At 49.3% G+C, this 21424-nt stretch overlaps 3 protein-coding genes and 1 non-coding gene across 5 annotated transcripts in view; 3 read left to right on the top strand and 1 right to left on the bottom strand.

The window, feature by feature from the left end:
* The first annotated feature begins 270 nt into the window (after positions 1–270).
* KHDC4 (KH domain containing 4, pre-mRNA splicing factor) lies at positions 271–9013 on the top strand. Its single transcript, XM_042894824.1, has 14 exons — positions 271–317; positions 442–679; positions 1395–1523; positions 1865–1944; positions 2036–2088; positions 2765–2928; positions 3244–3455; positions 3564–3624; positions 4225–4282; positions 4481–4734; positions 5235–5393; positions 6409–6521; positions 6704–6795; positions 7700–9013. The coding sequence occupies exons 1-14, from the start codon at positions 271–273 to the stop codon at positions 7897–7899; spliced, it is 1860 nt and encodes a 619-aa protein (XP_042750758.1). The 3' UTR covers positions 7900–9013.
* On the top strand, positions 3027–3155 carry LOC122193932. Its single transcript, XR_006183013.1, has one exon.
* A 254-nt stretch (positions 9014–9267) lies between the features above and the next one.
* On the top strand, positions 9268–14355 carry RIT1 (Ras like without CAAX 1). The gene is made up of 5 exons (XM_042894839.1): positions 9268–9449; positions 9561–9617; positions 9781–9854; positions 10768–10959; positions 11935–14355. Exons 1-5 carry the CDS (start codon positions 9362–9364, stop codon positions 12163–12165), a joined length of 642 nt encoding a protein of 213 aa, XP_042750773.1. The 5' UTR covers positions 9268–9361; the 3' UTR covers positions 12166–14355.
* A 3652-nt stretch (positions 14356–18007) lies between these two features.
* The window catches only part of SYT11 (synaptotagmin 11), a 10473-nt gene continuing 7056 nt past the window's right edge, over positions 18008–21424 (bottom strand). For both annotated transcript variants that reach the window (XM_042894825.1, XM_042894826.1), the window contains exon 4: positions 18008–20932. In XM_042894825.1, the coding sequence (XP_042750759.1) occupies positions 20622–20932 (311 nt within the window). In that variant the 3' untranslated portion in view covers positions 18008–20621. The remainder of the gene's footprint in view (positions 20933–21424) is intronic.

Raw genomic sequence — 21424 nt, 5'->3', positions numbered from 1 at the left:
AACACGGCTGGGCCGCGTTCGTAGCCCTGAAGTGGGAGGTCCGCCACGTCTCTGGTCCCGCCCCGCTCCACCTCGCTTGCCCGCTGTCGGTTCTCGGCCTTCCCTCCCGTCTGTCCATGGAGGGCCTGGTCCATCTGGCGTGACATAAATCGCGCGGTGCCGAGCGTGCGCCGTCGTTATGGCAACGGCCGGAAGTGACGTTACGGCGCCGCGCGTTGGCCGGAAATGACGCTGCGGTTCGCGCGGAGGCGGTGGAGCCGGGCCGGAGCCATGTCAGCGGGAGGCGGCGGGCAGCGCGACGCTGGGACCGCGGGCGGGTGAGGCCGGGGGCTGCGGGCGCTGCGGCGGGGAGGCCTCGGGGCGGCGGTTTCGCGGAGCGCCGGGCGCCGGGCCTCCAACGGGTGCGCGTTGAAGGCACTCCTCGATCTGCTCCGCTTGCAGGCGGCGCAGCAAATGGGATCAGCCCGGCCCGGCCCCCGCCTTCCTTCTCTCTGGTGCGGCTCCGCTGCCCGGCCGGCCTTTCCCCGGCGGCGGAGATGGCGGCACCGCCGTGGGGGTCTCCGAGAGCTCCGCGGCTCCGTCGGGGGCCCTGGATGCGGCCGCGGCTGTGGCAGCGAAGATCAACGCGATGTTAATGGCCAAAGGGAAGCTGAAGCCGGCGCCCAACGCGGCGGATAAGGTGAGAGAGGGGCGGGGGGAGCGCCGGGCTCCGGGAGGGGGTTAGGGCGATCTGCTGTTTTCTCAAATAGCTTTCAGGAATACGTGGGAAAAGTGGAGTGAGGCGTAAGGAAACAACGGGGGAGGTTATTTATGTTTTGAGTCTGATAGAGTGGCACAGCAGCATGTTCTGAGAGTTCCACATTTGAAGTGGTCTGAGACCAAGCAGTCATTGGAGTTATTTGTAGGTAACACGAAAGGACACCAAATGTGCCCCACATTGCAGTCAACAGAGATGGTTCTCTGCTCTCTGTGCATGGAAAGCACTTCTTGCTGCCTTCTGACTGTGAGGTGCAGCAGTGAGCGCTCCTCTGGGAGCACAGCATTGGTCAGGAATGCCAGTTCAAGTGAATGACGCTGTGGATTCCATTGGCACAGTGTTGTTGCTCGTTTCTATGTCTATTTCTCCTTTTGCAGAGCTCCAGTACTAATTGTTACCTCAAAATCTCCTGAAGATAAACCTAATAACGTTTATCACTCGATTTTTAAGCTGTGCGGTGTTAAGTGATTAAAGTTTTCGTTTTAAAGCACTTCCTGTGAATAATTTTATGGATTTGAGGGTTCAACAGATGTAAGAGGAAATTAAAATGGCTGCTCACCCAACCTGGACCTGTAGGCTCTGTTTGCTTATTACTCGTTTTTCCAACCACCGGTCTTTGCAACGCTTGTTTTTGAAGCTGCAGGCTCTGGGGAAAGGCCCGGCCACAAATAAAAGCAAAGATGACCTCGTGGTGGCAGAGGTGGAAATCAACGACGTGCCCCTCACATGCAGAAACCTCCTGACGAGGGGGCAGACCCAGGATGAGGTACGTTCAGGAGCTGGGTCTGCATTCTTTGGCTTGGCAGCTCGAGGTCTGCGTCTTCGTTGAGGTTAAAAGAGTTCGTGGCAACGTGTGTTCAGCTTTCTGTTACAAAAACAGTGTTTTCTAAGGTGCTTTGTTTAGTGGTTGGTTGGTGTGTTCAATAATGCCTCCTGTCATGAGGTGAGGCAGCACGGCCAGTGTTCTTCAGCAGCACTGTTCATTCTCTTCCTACCTTAATAACATTTTCTGGTCTCTTTGTAAGGCAACTTAACTTCAACTGCTTTGAAGCTGTGTGTGTTCTGCTTGTTATCACTAAGCTTTTCTGTTTTCTTAATTGCTTTCAGATAAGTCGACTGAGTGGAGCTGCTGTCTCTACTCGAGGGCGGTTCATGACTGCAGAGGAGAAAGCAAAAGTGGGACCTGGGTTTGTATTTCTGCTTTCTCTGTAGTTGGGTGTTGAAGCGATGAGGTTCTCACTCTGTTATGTCATGGGATGTTTGATGTTTTTTCCCTAGAGATCGCCCTCTGTATCTTCATGTCCAGGGTCAGACAAGGGAGCTGGTTGACAGTAAGTGTGCCAAGCATTCCACTTCTCATGCTACTTATTGGCAGTGTGTTCAGGCAGTCTTGTAGCTGATGGGTTTTGTTGTGGCTGATGGGGATTTGCGCTGTAAATAATCTGTGTTGATCAGCGTAATGCGAAAGCACCAGTGCTTCACTGTGAGGTTTGTGGATCCTGAAGGGGAGCAGGCAGAGGGCAGTTAACAGCCATCAGTTTAATGGGGAGGTGCTCGTGTTTCTGGGGGTGGCTGAGCACTGAGATGTCCACCAACCCCCTTTGGATCCGTGGCCATGAGCTTACCAGCAGAAATAACTCATCACATACCAGGATGCAGCAGCAGAGCAGTTTCTCACGTGGAAGTTCCTTCTGCATGCAGAAGCTGAAGGCATTTTGCTCGTGTTCCCAAGCTAACCGTAGAGCTGCCCACCTGTATTTACCTCCTACAGCCAGCAGTTCTTCTTACCTTGCTCATTCGTGCAGTTGTGAATTCAGTGCAGGGTTAGGGATGTTTTTGTCATGTTTGCTTCCCCGTTGGGCATGAGGACATCTCTTAGTGCTGTGTTTACCAAAAGATGAATATCTGTGTATCCTATCAGCACAGATGATTTTGTGGGGAGCACTGGGGGCTGTTAGGAACTTCCCACTGCTGAAATACAAATGGATTTCATATCCTGTCGACTAGGAGCTGTTAATCGTATTAAGGAGATAATTACTAATGGAGTAGTGAAGGCTGCCACAGGTTCCAGTCCAACATTCAATGGAGCTACAGTGACTGTGTACCACCAGCCAGCCCCCATCGCTCAGATGTCTCCAGCAGTTGGTCAGAAGCCTCCATTCCAATCAGGGGTGAGTGATTGGTTCGTGACTTCAATTAGTTAATTACAAGTATGCATGTCATGTGCTGCTTATGGAGAGAAATAAACGCTTATGGGGCCGTGGTGGGAACTGGAGGACTGGTCAGACTGAGTCTGAAGGGTGAGGCTCAGGTGACAGTGATCTCCTAGAAGAAAAGGGATGGAGAGAGCAGTCCTATGTAGAGGAAGGCAAAGGGCCCACTGTGCCATCCAACACTGAGCATTCTGACTTGACTTCTGGCCTCTAGTGAAAGCAACGTCCTCATCCTAAGAGTGAAACAATCAGCTTTTACTTCTACTTTCACAGATGCATTACGTTCAGGACAAATTATTTGTCGGTCTGGAGCATGCTGTACCTACATTTAATGTGAAGGAGAAGGTGGAAGGGCCCGGCTGCTCCTATCTGCAGCACATTCAGATTGAAACAGGTGCCAAAGTCTTCCTTCGTGGAAAAGGCTCGGGTTGCATCGAGCCAGCATCAGGCAGAGAAGCTTTTGAACCCATGTACATCTACATCAGGTATGCTGAGGCTCCCTAAAACGCAAACGTCTGGCAGCAGGTTGCTGGGAAGGAAGAGCTCCCCAGGTCAGCATAAATGTGCTTATGGATTTTTCTGTTTGTTTTCAGTCACCCAAAGCCAGAAGGTTTGGCAGCTGCTAAAAAGCTGTGTGAAAATCTGTTGCAAACCGTGAGTAGCTCTTACGAGTTTCAGAGTTGATGTTGCTTTAGCTTTAAACAATGTCCAGAGGCACACAGTCTCTTTCTCCTAAAGAGATTCTTATGGTTGGCACCAGAAGAATGTTCTTGATCTCTCAAACGTGTGAAATTCATTTCTCAGTCTTTTTAACTTGAATGCAACAAAGCAGAGCACTGAAAAGAGAGTAAACTCCTGTCAGACAGGGCCTTTCTGCAGCCCATATCCAAGGACAAATATTGACAAATACGTCTGGGAGCTTTTAGATGCTTTAAGTGTTTTGTTTTTAACAAAGCAGCTCCCTTGCCATGCTGTATATCCTCTGAAAGGCTTTCCTGCGTTTTACACAACTGTGACTCAGACCTGCAGGATGAGTGGTTTGTTCCACTTTTGTTTTTGTTTTGGTAGGTTTTGCTTTGAATTCCTGATCTTTTTTCAGCTTTCATGTTTGGATTCTTGCTGTGCCTTTGTGTGCAGCGTGTTCTGCAGTCAAAGTTCCCCTGTGGTTTTATGAGCAGGCAGCTGCCCTTTGCCTGCGAGATTGCGGTGTAGGAATCGGATGCTCACTTTCTCACCTCTGAACGTCCTTTGCAGGTCCATGCTGAATACTCCCGGTTTGTGAATCAGATAACGACAGCTGTACCTTTGGCAGGTAACGTTGGCAAGACTGAAACCTTTGGTGTTGTGTTTTGTGGAGCTCGGTTTGGCGGAAGGCCTTTGTGGAAGTCTTTGTGTTGCTCCTTGTGTCGAAAGCAGCCGTGTTTCCTTTACGCTTTGTAATTAGTTCACTGCTTTCGTGACTCTTGGCTGCATTAACGATGGCCCTTTTTTCCTCCTCTTCTCTCTGCAGGCTTTGCACAGCCTGCTGCCATCAACAGCGTTCCTTCTCAGCCATCATATTACCCTTCCAATGGATATCAGTCTGGTTATCCTGTCGTTCCCCCTCCTCAGCAACCGGTTCAGCCTCCATATGGTGTTCCAGGCATAGTTCCACCCGCAGTGCCAATGGCCCCAGGCGTCCTCACAACACTTCCTGCAGGAGTTCCACCTGTGCCGACGCAGTATCCAATATCTCAAGTTCAGCCTCCAGCCAGCACTGGGCAGGTACTGCTAAGATGAAGGATTTGCCTCATAGCTGTCGGCTTCCTCAGCTGTTTCTTTGCTAACAATGACGTACTTGAAGTCCTTCCAGATGGGGAACAACTTGGGGCACACAAAGCTGATATCTGGGGTTGTTGCTTTGATGCTTTTGGCCAAGCAACTTATTTTTTTTGTATGACAGTTTCAGGCTGTGTTTCTTTTCGTGCTGCACCCTGCTAACATGAGGGGTGATGCAGGGAGGTGTCACCCATTGATGCAAAACGTTACTGTAGGCATTGAGGGTGCAGGGAGCCTGAGCTGCAGGCAGTGATTACTTAGAGCTGGGAGCATTCTGCAGTGCAGGTACTTGTCTTCTAAATTATGCACTTCCTTTTCACCTCTCAGGTTCCGCAAAGAGAAATTGGTTGCGTTTTTTGATCCTCTGTGTGAAACCTTACATGGAATTGACTTGATCATATGCATATGAAGCATTATCTTCTTTGTTTTTAATTTCTGCATGCCAGAGTCCACTGAGCGCTCCTTTCCTTCCTGCTGCTGCCCCGGTCAAAACAAGCCTGCCAGCTGGTACGCAGCCACAAGTCCAGGCCCATCCCCAAGGCCAAAAGAGGCGCTTCACCGAGGAGCTGCCCGATGAGAGGGAGTCAGGACTGCTGGGATATCAGGTGGAATAAAATCAGCAATTTTACTTCATTCGACAAAATGGAACTTGGCTGGAGAGAGGGATGGTTGTTAGCAAAGTCTATTTGAGAAAATTCAGACAGGCCCTCGGGCAGGCAGCAGTGATGGTTGCAAACACTGAGAGCATGCTTCCATTTCTTTGAGCTGATGCTCTGCTCTCAGGCTGGGCTGTCCGATGCGTTGGCATCCATGCCTGTGCATCCTTGCTTTCCATGCCTGTGTTCTTTCCTGAAGAGCAGCAGTGCATTCAGGTCGAAGAGATGGCAGCAGCGTGTGCCTGGTTAGGTGAAAGTGAGATGATTTGTTATTGGCTTTTTTTTTTATCCCTGTTTGTTTTATTGTGGGTCTTTTGGATGGGCTTCTGTAGAGGGAGGGGAGGTGGGTGTAATGTCTGTGTTTTCCCATTCCCCTTTCTTGCAGGCAGCGCTTGGGAGGATTTCTAGAATCCCAGTGTTGAAAGTGATTGTTGGTTCATTTTAGACAGCAAAAGTTGCTGAGTTTATGTTAAATAACGGAGCTTTTCATCAGGCTTCTATGTGAGAAAATGCAGGTTCTGCAAATGCTCATAGGCAGAACCCATTAATAAAAGCTTGGTCTGGAGAAAATAAAGATCTGCTTAAGCATCAGATCTTGTTAACATGTGTCAAGCACAGTTTACTGTGGCATGAGGCCTCTAAGTACTCAGAATGAGCTGATTAGAGGTAATGAGTCAAACCAGGAATAAACAGCTGTCATCACTGTCCTGCAGTGCGGGGATGGTGGACGGGGTGCTGGAGTGGCTTCCACAGCAGAGTCAGGAATGGTTTTTACAACTTCACCCTCAGTATTTGTAGGAAAAAAGGAAAAAAAAGCATTGTATTGCACAGTGGTGATTAGTGGCTGCTCCTAATAGTTGGCAATATGCTCTGAAAAGTTGGGTTTCCTATCAGTATCATTAAGGAGCTGTAGCTTGTGTTGTAGTGGTAGGTTTGCTAATGCCGTGTGTTTTTCTGCTCATAGCATGGACCCATTCATATGACTAATTTAGGTACAGGCTTCTCCAGTCAGAGCGAAATCGATGGAGCCGGGTCGAAGTCAGCAAGTTCCTCAGGAAAGGAGAGAGAGAGGGACAGGTATGGGACGAGCCCTGCGCTGCCTGCTGGCACCTCTGTTCGTTTCTGTCCTTCTTAAGGGGCGCAGAGCCCAGCTGAGAGTTAATGGCAAGGACTGCGTTTCGGATTCGGTCGCTGTTATCTTTGTGCTTGCTCTTAAAAAATAAATAGAAGGTAATGAAGGCTTGCTTGTGTTTGAACAGGCAGTTGATGCCTCCACCAGCTTTTCCTGTCACTGGGATGAAATCAGAATCTGAAGAAAGAAATGGTGTGGGGTCTTTACCAGGCAGCCATGGTGAGTGCAACGAGTGGAACCTGTTTGTCAGTGGAGTTTGCGGTGGTCTTAACGCTCATTTAGATTGGTGATTGTGTTTTGTGTCCTTTTTACTGCATGCAGTAAAAGGGAGATCATTGCCCCATTCTGAAATCACTGATTGTGCTTTAATAAACGCCTCTGAATGGTGGTGAGGCTGTGATGAAGGCAGGAGGGCTGAGCTTTGACCCACAGTCAGCACAATCTCCTGGGCTCGCTCTGTAACAGATGTCATGGCTTTACGTTGTGCACAGCTATCTCTAGGAGCACTGAGGAGTGTCAGTTATGGTTCAGGTGTGTATTTACAGACACGAGTTCTGTCACCCTGTCTGCAGACAGAAGCGTTGTTAGCTTTCATCCTCTCTCAGGGCTGTCACACATCGGCTGTTTGCAGCTCGGTAAAACATGGGATCGCTTTAACTCCTGGTAGTTTAGTGCCTTCCATACCAGTCTGCAGGTACAAACCACGTTAGTTCGTCTAACCTTAGTTTTTCTGCAGTATTGCTCCCAGAGGTTGTTCTCCTGCTAGCTTTCTTTTGAGCAAAAGTTCTACTTTTCTTTACGCGTTGATCTCTAAAACGGTGCGATTGCCATCACTTTGACCCGTTTGCTAACTTTACCTTTCTTGTGTGTTTCTTTCTTCTTTCTCTGTTCTCTTACATGGTTCTGATGGATCACATGTGCTGTTGCTGCTGCTGTTTCGTGTGGCCTTCGACCTTGGATGACCATTGGCCTTGTGACCTCAAAATGGTGTCCAACTAACGATTTACAATTAACATCTTTTTTATTAACTTGTTTTGGGGCATTTTATCTCTCTATTTTTATTTTTCCTTCTTGGGGGCCGGGGGGATTGTTCTGTTGTTTTTTTCCCCCCCCCTCCCCCTAGATCATCAAGCAAAGAAGATGAAAACATCCGAGAAGGGCTTTGGATTGGTGGCGTATGCTGGAGATTCATCAGATGAAGAGGAGGAACACGGTGGCCATAAAAATGCAAGTACTTTTTCACAGGGGTGGAGTTTGGGATACCAGTATCCTTCCTCACAACAGCGAGCCAAACAACAGATGCCATTTTGGATGGCACCGTAAAAGCTACAGAACTGTCTTCATTCATCTCTTTATTATTATTTTTTTTTCCTCTAGCAATAATGCATGTATATTACAAAGAGAACTTTGCAAATATGCATTGTTTTTACATTTGCAGAAGCTAAAGGTTCAGTATTCCGCCTTGAAAGGGCTCCATTATTTTTAAACTCTTTATTTCTGCAGTGAATTTGTCATCTATGAAAACCATTTGAAATAGGTTTTTTTTGGACAGGGCCGGTCCCTCACAGCGTGGGGGAGGTTCTGGAAAGAGAAACCTGTCCTCTGTTTCCCATTTTCCAGGGTAACTTTAAAAACAAAAAAGGAAGCTGTCAGCCACGCTGACTTCACCACCCATCTGGTGTTGTATTTTATTCAGTGCTTCTGCTGTCAGCCCGTCCTCACGGTCCCATTAATGGTGACTGTGTGGATTCAGTGTTTGGACTTTCAACAAAGGAAAGCAGCGTCCGATAGTTCAGAGAAATTTGCTGGGTTGCGTTTCTTGAAGTTGATGATTTTGCTTTTACTTTAAGCATCTCCTGTTGTAACTCCACGTTGTGTTTTCTTTGCAATGTGGTTTCTCTAACCCCACAACTTCTGGTTCCAGCCAAGTGCTTTGGGGGGGGGGGAGGGGCTGAGATGGGGGTTGTTTTGTGCTTTGTGGGTTCATCCTGCTGCTGCCCCCGGCTGCCAGCTGCTCCCCCACCTCCAGCAATCCCTGCCTCCTTCATTCTGCTCAGCAGTTCGTATGGGACCTGCAGGTTCTCCAAGCTTCTCCCACTCTCTTTACTCACTTTGATTCCACCCCGTTCTGTTTCACGGTGCTCGACAAAGGAGGAGAGGCACAGAGCCGTGCCTGCAGGCGCCGCTCCCGTTGTGAAGCACGGGGAGCGGAGTGTGAATATCTTTATGGACACAAAGCACAACGTGGCGGTGGTGGCAGGGCAGGGTGCTGCACAGCTGCTGGGCTGTGGGACGCCATCAGCTCCCGGAGCAGCACTGGTAGCTCCCTGGCGCTGGGAGTGGCTGGCACCTTTGTACAAACATTGACTTTCCTACGTCTTGTAAATACTTGAGACCCGTGCTTTCGTTATAAATAAATGTATAAATGCTGTATAAACGCGCTGCTGCTCGTCGCGGCTTTGTTGTGAGCTGCGCCTTTAATTCCCGTTTCGCAATCGGGAATGGTTCCAAGTCAGGGAGGGGCGGGGCCAAGGAGGCTCGCGGTCATGTGACCATGGGGGCGTGGCTACATAGGGGCGGTCTTTCTTTGGCGCGGCCCCGCCGCCATTTTGGGGTCGCCGCCTGAGCTCGGCGCCCGGCCGCGCGGTTGCGGCGGCGTGAAACGCGTCACGGAGCGGCCTGAGGTGAGCGAGGAGCGGAGCGGCCGGGCCGCGCTGAGGGCTGTCGGGCTCACGCTGCTTTCCTCACCCTCAGAAGCGGCGGCGGTTCGATCGGCGCTGAGGAGATGGACGCCGGGGCCCGGCCGGGCGGCGCGGGGCAGCCCCGCGAGTACAAGCTGGTGATGTTGGGCGCCGGCGGCGTCGGGAAGAGCGGTGCGTGCGGGGCGGGGCGGGGCCGGGCGCTTCCCGCGCTGCGAGGGCGGAGCTCCGCGCTGTTCCCGTCGGGGCCGCGTTGCCCCGCGCTCAGTGCCGTTCCTTTTGCAGCCATGACGATGCAGTTCATCAGCCATCGCTTTCCCGAGGACCACGACCCGACCATCGGTAAGAACGGCCCGCCCCGCTCCGTCCCCCCGCCGGCCGATGATTTGAAGCCGTTACCGCGTCGGGCGCCCTTTGTGTAACGCTCCCTTTGCGTGTCGGTGATTAACGGGTGTTCGCGATGGCGTTGACGATTTGTTCTCCCCGAATTGTGCTGCGAATCCAGAGGATGCTTATAAGATCCGGATACGCATCGATGATGAACCTGCCAACCTGGACATCTTGGACACAGCAGGACAGGTTGGTGAGCACCATTGAGAGCATGGGAGGCTGCAAGGGCACAGACAGAGAGAGTTCCACAGAGCCTTTCTGTCCTTCTGAACGGCCTTTAGAGCTGTCTTCATTCATCTGTGTGCTCACAGCTTCGCTCCCATGCTGTGTTTAGGCACGCAGGCAGCTCTCTTGCTTTACGTGTTTCTCTCTGTTGCTTCTCACTGCTCACACTCAGCAAGCGATGTGTAATGGCTTAAGAAATACACAGAGCCTTTGGATTGCTTTGAGACTGGGAGGTTGAGGTTGGATATGAGGAGGAAGTTTTTCATCCAGAGGGCGGTGAGGCACTGGCACAGGTTGCCCAAGGAGGCTGTGGATGCCCCAGCCCTGCAGGCATTGGAGGCCAGGCTGGATGTGGCTCTGGGCAGCCTGGGCTGCTGGTTGGGGCCCTGCACACAGCAGGGAGTTGGAACTGATGGTCATTGTGCTCCTTTGCAAACCAGGCTGTTCTGTGATTCTATGATTCCATGACTCCCTTCTTATTCCTAATGGAAATCTCCCCTCTTTTAGTTTGATACAGTTTACCTCAGTCTCCTCACAGCAGACTCTGCTAATGAGTCTGTTCCCTCCTCAATTACAGCTTCTTTAGAAACTGAAAGGCTGCTCTCAGCTCTCCGTGCTGAGCAGCCCCAGCTCTCCCAGACAGTCCTCCTAGGGAAGGTTTCATCCCTTGGATCACTCTACAAATACAAAACATGTATTTATGTTATTTCTTTACCAAGAGAAAGATGGTGTTGATCCCACAGAGTTTTTGTCTCACGTGTAAAAGGATGAGGAGGGAGATGCCAAATTTGCACAGCATTCCTCTGCTGCTGATTTTGGAATGCATCTCTTGTTTCCAGTTAGAAATGGTTGTGTTTGTGTCACGTTCTGCTTGTAGGCAGAGTTCACGGCCATGAGGGACCAGTACATGAGGGCTGGAGAGGGATTTATCATCTGCTACTCCATCACAGATCGACGCAGCTTCCACGAAGTGCGTGAATTCAAGCAGCTCATCTATCGTGTGCGGCGCACCGACGACACTCCTGTGGTTCTGGTGGGGAACAAATCCGACCTGACGCAGCTGAGGCAGGTGTGTGGCTCCCCAGGAGGCTCCCCTTCCTGCTTCTGCTTCAAAATGCAGGCATAGAAGAGATCGGGTTCTTCTGGGTTCACTGTAATAAGTTGAACATGAGAGCAGAATGAATTTCAGCTGGAGCTGCTGAATAATCAAATGCATTTAACCACCGTGGGAGTGAAATCTTCCAGTTGATGCTTTGAGTTTCAGCTGCTCTTAGGCTTTTTCTGTCTTTATTCCCTGAAAAGAGGTGCTTTTAACGGAGGTACAGCACTGCACGTAGCAGGGGGGTTGAAACTGGGTGATCATTGTGGTCCTTTTCAACCCAGGCCATTCGATGGTAACACGATAAACCACTTGCAAACGTTACAGATCAGAGGATGCAAGTCTGCTAAGAAAGGAGGTGTGATTAATAATGGGGGTAAGAATGCCCAGAAAGGAAAGTGAGCTTCAGCTTAAGGGAATGTTAACTCTTGTCTGTGGGAAACAATTTGGAGCAAAGCTTCAGAGCGACGAGGAAAACAAACTGCAGAGGTGTTTGTGTGCCTGGAGTGAGGTGGTTTTTCAGCGTGGCAGGAGAGTTACTGAGGTGGAACCCATACTGAGGTGTGGGGCAGAGCAGAGGGAGCGGGCACAGCTTCAGTGACCAGGGGAAGGAATCCCCCAAACGGACAGGAGTTCATCCTGGGGTGAGGGCTGCTGCGTCACGCAGCCAGGATTACGTCCTGAGAAGGGAATTCTCTCTGAAAGGCTTTTCTTGTCTTATGAATGATCAGAGCTGCTGTGTCTGGAGGGTCGCTTACAGATGGTGACGTAGCTTGTGAAATGATGGGTGAAAGAGAAGGGGAATTGTAGAGAAAGACACCAGGGAAGGTGGGCAGTTCTGGAACTGGGAGGCTGCACGCGCAGCTCTGGGCTGAGCAGAACAAGAAGAGAGAAAGGAAGAACCTCGCTGGTTTTGGCTTTCTTGACAGATGTGTTTTTTTTCAGGTCTCTAAAGAAGAAGGCTCTGCTTTGGCACGAGAATTCAACTGTCCTTTCTTTGAAACCTCTGCTGCCTACCGTTATTACATTGATGATGTGTTCCACGCTCTGGTGCGAGAGATCCGCAGGAAAGAAAAAGAAGCAGTGATGGCAATGGAAAAAAAATCCAAACCCAAAAGCAGCGTTTGGAAAAGACTGAAATCCCCCTTCAGGAGGAAGAAGGATTCGGTCACTTGAAGAGAAAGAATTCCTGTGTAAGAGAAAACCTGGGAGCAGCCACTCGTAACCAAAGCGGTTGAACGACAACATTTCAGCAGTAGGTTTAAAGACTGATGGGACTTCTGTGAGGGGGAGCATCACTTCTACCATTATTTTTGCTTAAGACGGTATTCTCTTAGTTCTGGATATTTAATTTGAGACACAGTAACGATTTGACTTCCCTTTGCTGTCATTTTTAGATCGGATTCTCCAAATACTGCTTGTGTGTTGGTTACAGATGCTGGTGGGTTTCTGACGCTGCACTTTTAAATGTTTGGTCACTGCAGACTGGAAGCCGAGTTGTTTTAAGAGGAAAAAAGATGCTGAATTTCTACCCAGCTTAACTCAATTCATTCTGTTTCTCAGTCGTTTGCACAACAAAGTGTTGCTGCCTTCTCAGCCACTCACTGCCATCACCAGAGGAGGATTTTGTTGAGGTTGTGCTGGAAAGTGCTGAGCAAAGCGTGCGACTCCACAGCCTGGGCTGCGTGCAGGTGGCAGCGAGGAGATGCGTGCTTTGTTCTCACGGGAAAGGATTTCTCTAGCAAAAAGTTCCCCTGAACGAGCAGTGAACCCACGGCGTGGTGGTTGGGATCCTCAGCAAGGCAGAAACAGCAAATTATTGCTCCTCTGGCAGCCGTAACCTGGCAGCAGCACGGATGTGCAGCGCCGTCCCTCCGTTCAGCATCGATGGCGTTGTTGGAGCCTTTGTAGCTGATGCTGCGGATGCTCTGCAAACTGCAGCTTTGGGTTTTCCTGACTTGTTTGTTGAAGCTGTAGCTGTGATGGTGCAGCGGCGTATTTATTTACGTCGCGTTTTCTATGGTTGTCTTAAAGGAGACAGTATTACTGAGTAGGAGACTCTAACATAGTCATTTCAGATTAATCTGTGATAACTGCTTTGTAAAGAAGACTGAAAGTGAGGCACTGGGGCCGGAGCTGATATCCCTAATGCTGGTGAGGTTCTTCAGTGCTGCCTCAAAGGTGGGATCAGCAGAAGGGAGCAGTGAGGGCACAGCAGCACAGCAGTCCTTCCTCCTTGGGGGTGATTTGACACCGCTTACAGGATTTAAATCCAGATTGTTAGATTGTTGCCGTGCAAAAAGCTCGTGGAGAGATGGATGTCCAGGGTTGTTTTAGAAATGATACAGAAAATCATAGGTGACTCAGGTGGGTTTAAAAGGCCCTTCTCAGAGAACCAAGTGCCTCGAGTCTCTGTTCAGTGGTGAAGGCTTAGCAGCCTGTAAGCGCAGTGCTACTCAAGTGCTTCTCTTGATCTTTGAACTCTGTGTCAGCAGCTGTTAATCTCACTGACCCAAAGGCCTTGCAGTGCCTTCAGTGTGCTGCCAGCAGAACTGAAACAGGTTGTTGGATGTGTAAAAAAATCCAGCGCAAAAAAAGTGAAGATAACGAACATACAGACCCTAATTTAGGCTTTCTTCTTTTCTACACTCCTTACTGTGTGAGATGTCACTGGAACTTCTGGGCCTGGTGCTTCTAAGGGTATTTTGTGTGAGGTTTTAAGAAAAAACGAATCTGTCACGAGGAAGTGGGGAGGGGCGAACGGTTTGATGCTGTTTGTAGCCAAGCTCAGCATTGGAGTGGATTTCTGTTTCTCCCTTCCTTCCAGAACTGCAGTGTTTGGCTGTGCTGGTAATCATCACCGATTGCAGAGCAGGGAGAATAATTGGGGTTATTGGGAATGGAAGAGCTCTCCTCAATTCACCATGCGTGCCACTGCGCTGCCTTCACTGCAGTTACTGCTTTGGAACTGCAGCTCTCAGCCGCTCCTTGTTGCATTAAACGCCATCTAAAACTGGTAGATAAAACCCAGGGACAGCAGCAGGGTTAGGAGCAGCTCTCAGTGCTTCGTGGCAATGATTACTTCCAGTGTCAGGCAGCGTGCTGGGAGCTGGGAGCCCAGTTCTCCCCATCCCGTCTGTAATGTCTGTGCCTTACGTGATCCTTCAATGCAACATGTATGTTTACTAATGCCTTTTATGAGCCTGTTGCTTCCACAATTACTAAATCAGAACAGCAGCAAGCACTTTTTCTTTTGTTTTTACAGTGTTATTCAAAAGAAAAACAAAGTTTTATTTTTGTCATGTATAAATTTGTACCCGGGGTTATCGTTTTATTTGACACTATAAATATAGAGTTTTTAATACAGGATTGGTGTGGGGTGTTTTATTGCGTGCTGTGGAGCTGCCCCCCTTCGTGTTACACGTGAGGCTGAGGCAGGGCAGGAAAACTCGTGGGATGTTTTTAAGTGAGCTTGGAAAGCACTCATCTTACTGCTGGGAGTCTGGGAAGTAGAAAAGGAATAAGAAATGTAAAAAGATGGATGGTTATGGCTAAAACTTCACCATTTGGATGCTTTGTCTCCTTCGGAGCGATGTGGCAGATGCTGAGTTCTGCTGCTCCATGGCTTGGACCAATCCACCCAAAGTGAACAAGTGCATTCAGACAGGGAGCTCCTCACTTTGCTTTGTCCCCATCCTTTCTCACTAACTGCAGGACACGGAGCTCAGCCCAAAGGAAAAGGCTTTTCTGGCTTTGGGTTGGTTTTGGCTATGGGGCAAAACTCCAACTTACGTAGGGCAGAACACATTTCCTGGCTGATATCCATACTAAAAGTTGGTAAGTATGTAGGCACTGTGCTGAGATCTTGAGCCAAACGAGGGGGAAATTCCAATTCGGTTGGAGGCAGACGCTCAGGGCTTCGCTTTTAGCTTCATCCCTGGAATTTGGAAGCCATTAAGGACCGGTTCCAGTGCCGGCCCTTTTGTAACCAGCATGAAAATATCTGTGGAATGAGAAAAATGAGCACTGCAGCATTCCCTGAAGTCCAGTGTGATCCATTTGTCTGTCATCTGAAGAGCTGCAGGAGTGTTTTGTGTGCAACAGCTCATCCAGTGGAGGCTCTGACCTTTGAGGCAGGCAGTGCTGCAGGCAGTCGGTCCCATTGTCTGAGCCCCCAGGAGCTGGGAGAGGCAGCAAATATGTTCTGTATGGCAACAGAGGGAGAGTTTCATTGCTTTGTGCCCCCTCCCCCCCCCCGAGGCCACTCGGAGGTGTTTAAGGCAGAAATTACTGCCATCAGCTCACAAACATCCCCAGGAATGAAGAAATCACAGCTCAGATGGGCCCAACGCTGCCACGCTCAGCAAATGTTACTGTTTATTGTTTGCTTGGACTCCACTAAGAAAAGCTTTGCTGTGTTCTGCTCTGCTGATACAGCTTTACTTTCCTGCTTCTGTTGCAGGAATGCAGAACCACAGCACCTCCTCGCTGCGGATAAAGGTTGCTGACATAATAACGAGTTGTTTACAAGTATGCAAAATCGGTAACATTTCAAAAGGTGGATGTTAATTACACGTAACTGAGAGCTGAACAGAAAGACCCTGCAGATGAAGGTGGGTATCTGGGTCAGGGGAGCGTGCTGCCATGCCTGCTCCTTTACACAGCCGTAACGGCAGGAGATCTGAGATGTTCCCTTTCCTCCAGCACAAACTGTTTGCATTTTGCCACAGCAGATGAGCGACAGTGGAATGTTTGCTAGGCTGAGGTCATTCCTTGCAGTGAGGCTGCGTGGAAACACGTGATGGGGGGGATTTGCATTGGAGCAGCTGAGCCACTAGATGGCTGATGGCAGAAGAGGTGGTCAGCATCGCTCCGGATGGGAAGGTTGGAACTGAGCTGCATTTCTTTGCTAAATCCTGCAGACCACTTGAATGGTCTATGAGGAAATAAGCCGTAGGAGCACAGGGAAGCTGGATTTCTGGCTGTGAAAACTAAAGTTTGAGGTGTGTTACGTGAGGATGACTTGGAAAGGATGAAAACATACAAAGCTCATTATGTGGCTGAAACGTGAAGCTTGCAGAGTGGAACCACACTCGTGATCCACCATGCCATGCCCACACTCAACCTGTTAAGGAGAGTTCCTCTCTGGAATGTTCCTCCTTGTGTATTTTAGGGAAGTCTATCGATTTTAAGAGCAAGGAGAGTGTATGAAAGGGAGCAGATTCTAAACCTGCTGAAAATTAAACCAAATCCAAATGACTCAAGGAGTGTTTGCCCACTCACTGCGCTGCCTCCCTTTCCTGGCATTTCCCTTTCTCTCACTTCCTCCCTTTCTCTTCCATATTTCTTAGCCTGTGTTTCCCTTCCCATCCCATCCCATGTTCTGATGAGCCTGGCAGGCAGGTAAGGCATCTTCTGAAGGACCACAGAAGGAAGGAAGTAAACACAGAGGTTCAAACAACACACGTGAGAGAAACCCAGGAACGCATTGCGCTCCAATCCTGCAGGGGCAGCCCAGCTTTCAGTGCCTTGGGTTCTGAGTGAGGGCACATTTGTGAGCACATCAGTAGTGCTGCCTGCACGGGGGGCCTCTCGTCTGTCTCAAAGCAGTGGAGTCGCTTTCTAACCAAAGGCTGCTTGTAACCAGGGTGGAAGAGGAGAACTGAAGCGTAAGGTGCTGCTGGGGATGGATGAGCTGCTATTTCTGCCTGCCTGCTGAAGGAAATACCAGCAGATCCCGTCTGTCATCAAAAAGTAACTCGCATTACCATGGTAACTGGTCTTGCTCCTGTGTTGAATTAGGAGAGGCAGAAGCTGTTGGAGGAGGAGGGGCCCAATTAATGCTGCCGGAGAAAGATGGCAAAAATCCTATTGATTTCATTGGCATCAGCAGACAGAGCCAGAGAAGGTGGGAAGAGCCTCTGAGCAGAGCTTCCATGCTTTCCCTGAACCGTTTCTCTTTGGTTTGTCAGATCCATTCTGTTTGCTTCTTTTCTTTTTCTTATGCAAATCCTTTTGTTTCTGCTTCAGCCGAATGGTGTAAGAACCTGAAATGGGATGTTTGTGAAAGCTGTGCCCTGTTAGAGGTAGAAGCCAAGCAGAGAAGGGTGAGGAGAGGTTTTCTTTCACATCTTGCACAGTGCAAAGCTGCCCCTGCCAACTGCAGTCATTAAAGCAATAAATGACAGTGCTTGAACACTGCGACCAACTGCAGTGTGGGCAGCAAGGTAAGGACGGGTAAAGGCATTCTGTGCTCAGGATGGAGGGCAGCATTTTGGAACGTCCTTACCTCTCGATGTGGTGCTTTCTCCTTCCTCAATGAACCGTTCCCTTCTGGTGGAAAATGGTGTCTGAGGAGCTGTGACATTTGACTGCATTCCATTTTGTGGGACGTTGGAAGATCTGAAACCGCCAAGATCTTAAAGAGGAGACCCGAAGTTCCCACGAAGCTCATTTCAGGTGTTCACATCCCTCAGCCACCTCTGGATCCCCACCCTTTGTTGCAGGGGAGGCTGTCAGGCCGTGCTGGAGAGTTTCTGTAGCCAGGTTGCTGTGGAAACACGGTTTGGTATTCTGCACTATTTGGTGTTTTCTAAAGCCGTGGCTTCGTGCCCAGCAGTGCTGTGCTCTGTGGCAGTGATGGGAGCTGCAGAAGCTGCGTTACGGAGCGCTGCACCATTGTATCTCACAGCGACATGGACAAAAGTGTTCCTGAATAAAGCGGCTCTGCCTGGGAATCCAGGAATGCGTCTGAACCACGAATAAAAGAATCAAATTCTGCTTTTCTTCACAAATTCTTTCACCGCCCGGATTCTTTTTTGCCCATTTATTCCCCTCGGATGCCCGCTCACACGAAATCACAGCCGTGCAGAGGCTCAGTGATGGCACGGTTCTCACTGTGCTGATGCTGAAGTGACAGCAGCCCACTTCATCTGCTGGCGTTTTGCTCTCCCTGCATTTCTGAGGAACGCTCTGCAGGTTTGTTTCCGCCTGCCTCCAACACAGCACAGCCACCATCTAAAGTGATTTAAGTTTTATTTCCACGCTCAATGTGCGTTAACAAATTCAACATACAAGATAGCATTACATAATGTCAAGTAGCTTCTAGCATTATGCAGTTTCACACATGTTGAGTTAGGTTTTTTGCCTTTTTTTCCACACAACGCTGTCACTGTCCAAGTTAATTTTACAATAGAAGACACAAGGTAAAGAATAACCACATCTGGGAGATTTTACAGTGAGCCCGCTGTCACTTACTGTCTATTTTACGTTTTAAAAAATATATATCTGCACATCTTCAGTTTCCTATCATTCCAGAAGCGTTGGAGCTATTCCTATCTGCCCGATAGCCTAAGACTATTTACCCTGAGCATGTTTCCTTGACAAGAAGTTCATCTTTCCTTCTCAACTAAAGGAATCTTATAGAGATCATCTAGGCTTACGCATGCTTCTCACACTGAAGGGAAAGAAAAGGGAACTTTGCGTTGCTTTGTTCTGGTGATTGGATTTTCTCGGAAAGAAAAAGTTGTGGTGATTCCTAAGCTTGCTTAGTGCAAAAAGCAGGACTGGAATAAACCTATGGCTGTTTCTGAAGGAGAGCTCTGGTTTGTGGCTGTAAGGGACAAAGATAAAGTCTGCTGTAACCTCAGGCAGTAACACTCGTAACTGGGATTGACTGAACACAAACAGAAGTCCGTGCTCCCATCTGCCACGCAGGGCCGAGAAACAGAGCTGCAGCTTCAGTGTGACTTCTCTTCTGAAAAGACATTTTGCCTAGAAGGAATTTCAATGGGAAAGTGGCGACGAGTGAGAAAACTCAGCTTTCTAGGAGCAAATTCCAAGGGAGAGATGCCAAAGGGCTGCCAATGGACCGAGCACTGGCTGTGAACAGCCACCCCAGCAGCAGTGCTTTACTGTGCGGGTGCAAAGGGAACCGCGTGAGCCTTGCTCAGTGATTCTACTTTCATTAGGAAGAAGGTGGAACGGACCATTTTTCCATCAGGGCTCTACAGCTCAATAGCCAAGTCCTGCTAACAGTTCAGCTGTCTTAGAAGCGCTTAATTACAACACCTATTTGCATCCCACATGGCACAGAACAGACGGGCTGCCTGGAAGCAGCCACACAAACACCGCAGCCTCGCAGTGCCTCCCTGCAAGCTCAGTTCTGCTTTGTGTCTCCATTGCAGAGCACAGAATTGCTTTGAATTTCTGCTGCTTGTTAGGACTATTTCCTCTGCACTCAACAACAACGCTTACAACTAATTGCTTGCTGCTCATTATCATCCTTTTGTCTTTCCTGGCTTGAATGTAGGAAGAAGCCCAATCGAGTTACTCACCGAGATCCTCCTGGCTAATAACATCTTGGTGAATGTTGTCTCGCTAGAAAGTGAGATTGAATGCAGCAGTTTCCAAACTTCAGTTATGTGTTGGTGGAACTTTGTGAGCTGCAGCTCAGAACTGCCCAGTGTCTGGGGCTGGCAGCCTGAAGTGCTGCAGGCCACATTTATGGAGCAGCATTGCTGCATTTCAGGGGTGACAGAATGCGTGTTCCATGTCTCAGAAGTTGTGTCCACAATTTCAGAGCTGACTTGAGCTGCTCTGAAATTCTAAAGCTTAACTGCTTGACCAGTTTGACTTTGTGTCAGAACAGACTTTGCCCTGTGTTACGCTTTTTGGAGAGCTGTCCTAGATCACGTGAACTGACTCACTTTGAACCCAAAGGAAGCTCTGTGGAGTTTTCACTTCACGCCTCTCTCCCAGGCTGTTCTCCTATCTCCTCACATTATGCTGCTATTACAGAACTTACCAATCCTGTGGAATTTCAGATTTCATGTTTAAAACCAGCAAGAGCTTCCTTAACAAACAGCGCCGTGCCAGGTTTTGTTGGGCCCTTCACACACAGGGTCAAATAAAACGCAGTACAGTGGAACTCCCCCAGCTCTGACAGCCTGTAGGGTGGTGTCTGTGCTAATTTCCACGTGGCAAAAGCAAAGTGATCCATTTGTTGGTGTATGAATTTAGATGCGAATCTTTGAGGCTGCGGCCTCACAGCTCCAAAGCAGTGACACCACAATATAAGTCTTTCAGTACCTGATAAAGGAATTTGTTTTTGTCTCTGAAGGAAAATGCCATTTCCCCCTGTATTCTCCTTTTGCATTAGTGCAGAATTCTAAACCACCTTCAATGGAAACGCAGTTGGTACTCCCAAACCAGCAAAGAAGAGAACTGCAAGAACCAATGGGCAGGCAAACTAACAAGAAACTAGAGGTTAAACAGCAGAATCCAGAAACTTTGGGAGAAGCCTAATAAAGACAGGCCAATTTTGGTGAATACCAGCAAAGACAGTTCGGCACAAACACAACTTCCATAGTGACAGATAATTGTATTAAAATCTGCGACTTGATATTGGTAGTTATACTAATTTCAGTTTGTATTAGGCATGCAATAGCGTGATTACACTGTTATATATATTTGTGGTATTTTTTTTTTTTAATTTAATGCTCTTTAGAATCGTAGTGCCCTGCAAAATCACATCACTAGAGAACCCACCAGCTGCTGCTTCTTACGAAAGTTTAGTTCTACAGCTAAAACAAGGTGTAAGTCTGTTCTATGATCAGCTGCCACGACCTCTGCTAGTATTCGCTCAGGCTGTGCCATTTGGCCACCGGCTTTCTAGGATTCTCACAAACCTCTCTCCAGTGCTCCACACCAGCTGCAGTGATGCTGTGAGCTCCCAAAATCAGCCGTCCCACCACTTCATTTTTTGTGGTACGGTCGAAATCGATGACCAGGAATTCGATGCTGATGTCAGGAAGGAGATCAACGGGGATGTCATAAATGAAGGATTCGTTGAAGACGGGGTTCAAAGTGCACTTCTTCACGTGGGTCTTCTTTTTTGCTATGCGCTTTCTTCCGTAATAAACATTCACCTTAACGTAGGGATCTGTCAGAGAAGAGAGAAATGAACTAATAACACAGTCCAGCAATGCTCTGGAGCCCCCTGAACAAGAAAGACAGGGAGCTGTGGGAGAGGAGCCAGAGGAGCCGCAGGGCTGAGCAGGGGCTGCAGCAGCTCCCTGCAAAGCCAGGCTGAGGGAGCTGGGCTCGTTCAGCATGGAGAAGAGGAGCTGGGGCTGAGCTGAGTGCAGCCTGCAGCGCCTGCAGGGAGCCTGCAGCCAGGAGGGGAGGCAGCTCTTGGGCAGGGGAGATGAGAGCAGGGAAGGGCTGGAAGCGGAGGGAGGGCAGCTGGAGGCTGGGGCTCAGGGAAGTTGTGTGCTGGGAGAGCGGTGAGGGGCTGAACAGCTGCCCAGAGAGGCTGCGATGCCCCGTCCATCCCTGGAGGGCTTGGAGGCCAGGCTGGATGGGGCCCTGGGCAGCCTGGGCTGCTGGTTGGAGACCTGCACACTGCAGGGGGTTGGAGCTGATGGCCGTTGTG

The sequence above is a fragment of the Lagopus leucura genome, unplaced genomic scaffold (assembly GCF_019238085.1).
Source record: "Lagopus leucura isolate 7727_CA_CO unplaced genomic scaffold, USGS_WTPT01 205-1_obj-0_obj, whole genome shotgun sequence".
Taxonomy (NCBI): domain Eukaryota; kingdom Metazoa; phylum Chordata; class Aves; order Galliformes; family Phasianidae; genus Lagopus; species Lagopus leucura.
The sequence above is the reverse complement of the archived record's forward strand: the minus strand, read 5'-3'. Positions and strand labels throughout refer to the sequence as shown.

What these genes read in the sequence shown, in the direction of transcription:
- KHDC4 (XM_042894824.1), top strand. Translation starts at nt 271, where the DNA reads ATGTCAGCGGGAGGCGGCGGGCAGCGCGACGCTGGGACCGCGGGCGG. An exon ending in GACAGCTGTACCTTTGGCAG is followed by an intron (nt 4,283 to 4,480) that starts GTAACGTTGGCA and finishes TTCTCTCTGCAG; the next exon opens with GCTTTGCACAGCCTGCTGCC. An exon ending in CAGGACTGCTGGGATATCAG is followed by an intron (nt 5,394 to 6,408) that starts GTGGAATAAAAT and finishes TTCTGCTCATAG; the next exon opens with CATGGACCCATTCATATGAC.
- RIT1 (XM_042894839.1), top strand. Translation starts at nt 9,362, where the DNA reads ATGGACGCCGGGGCCCGGCCGGGCGGCGCGGGGCAGCCCCGCGAGTAC. An exon ending in CGGCGGCGTCGGGAAGAGCG is followed by an intron (nt 9,450 to 9,560) that starts GTGCGTGCGGGG and finishes TTCCTTTTGCAG; the next exon opens with CCATGACGATGCAGTTCATC. An exon ending in ACCTGACGCAGCTGAGGCAG is followed by an intron (nt 10,960 to 11,934) that starts GTGTGTGGCTCC and finishes GTTTTTTTTCAG; the next exon opens with GTCTCTAAAGAAGAAGGCTC.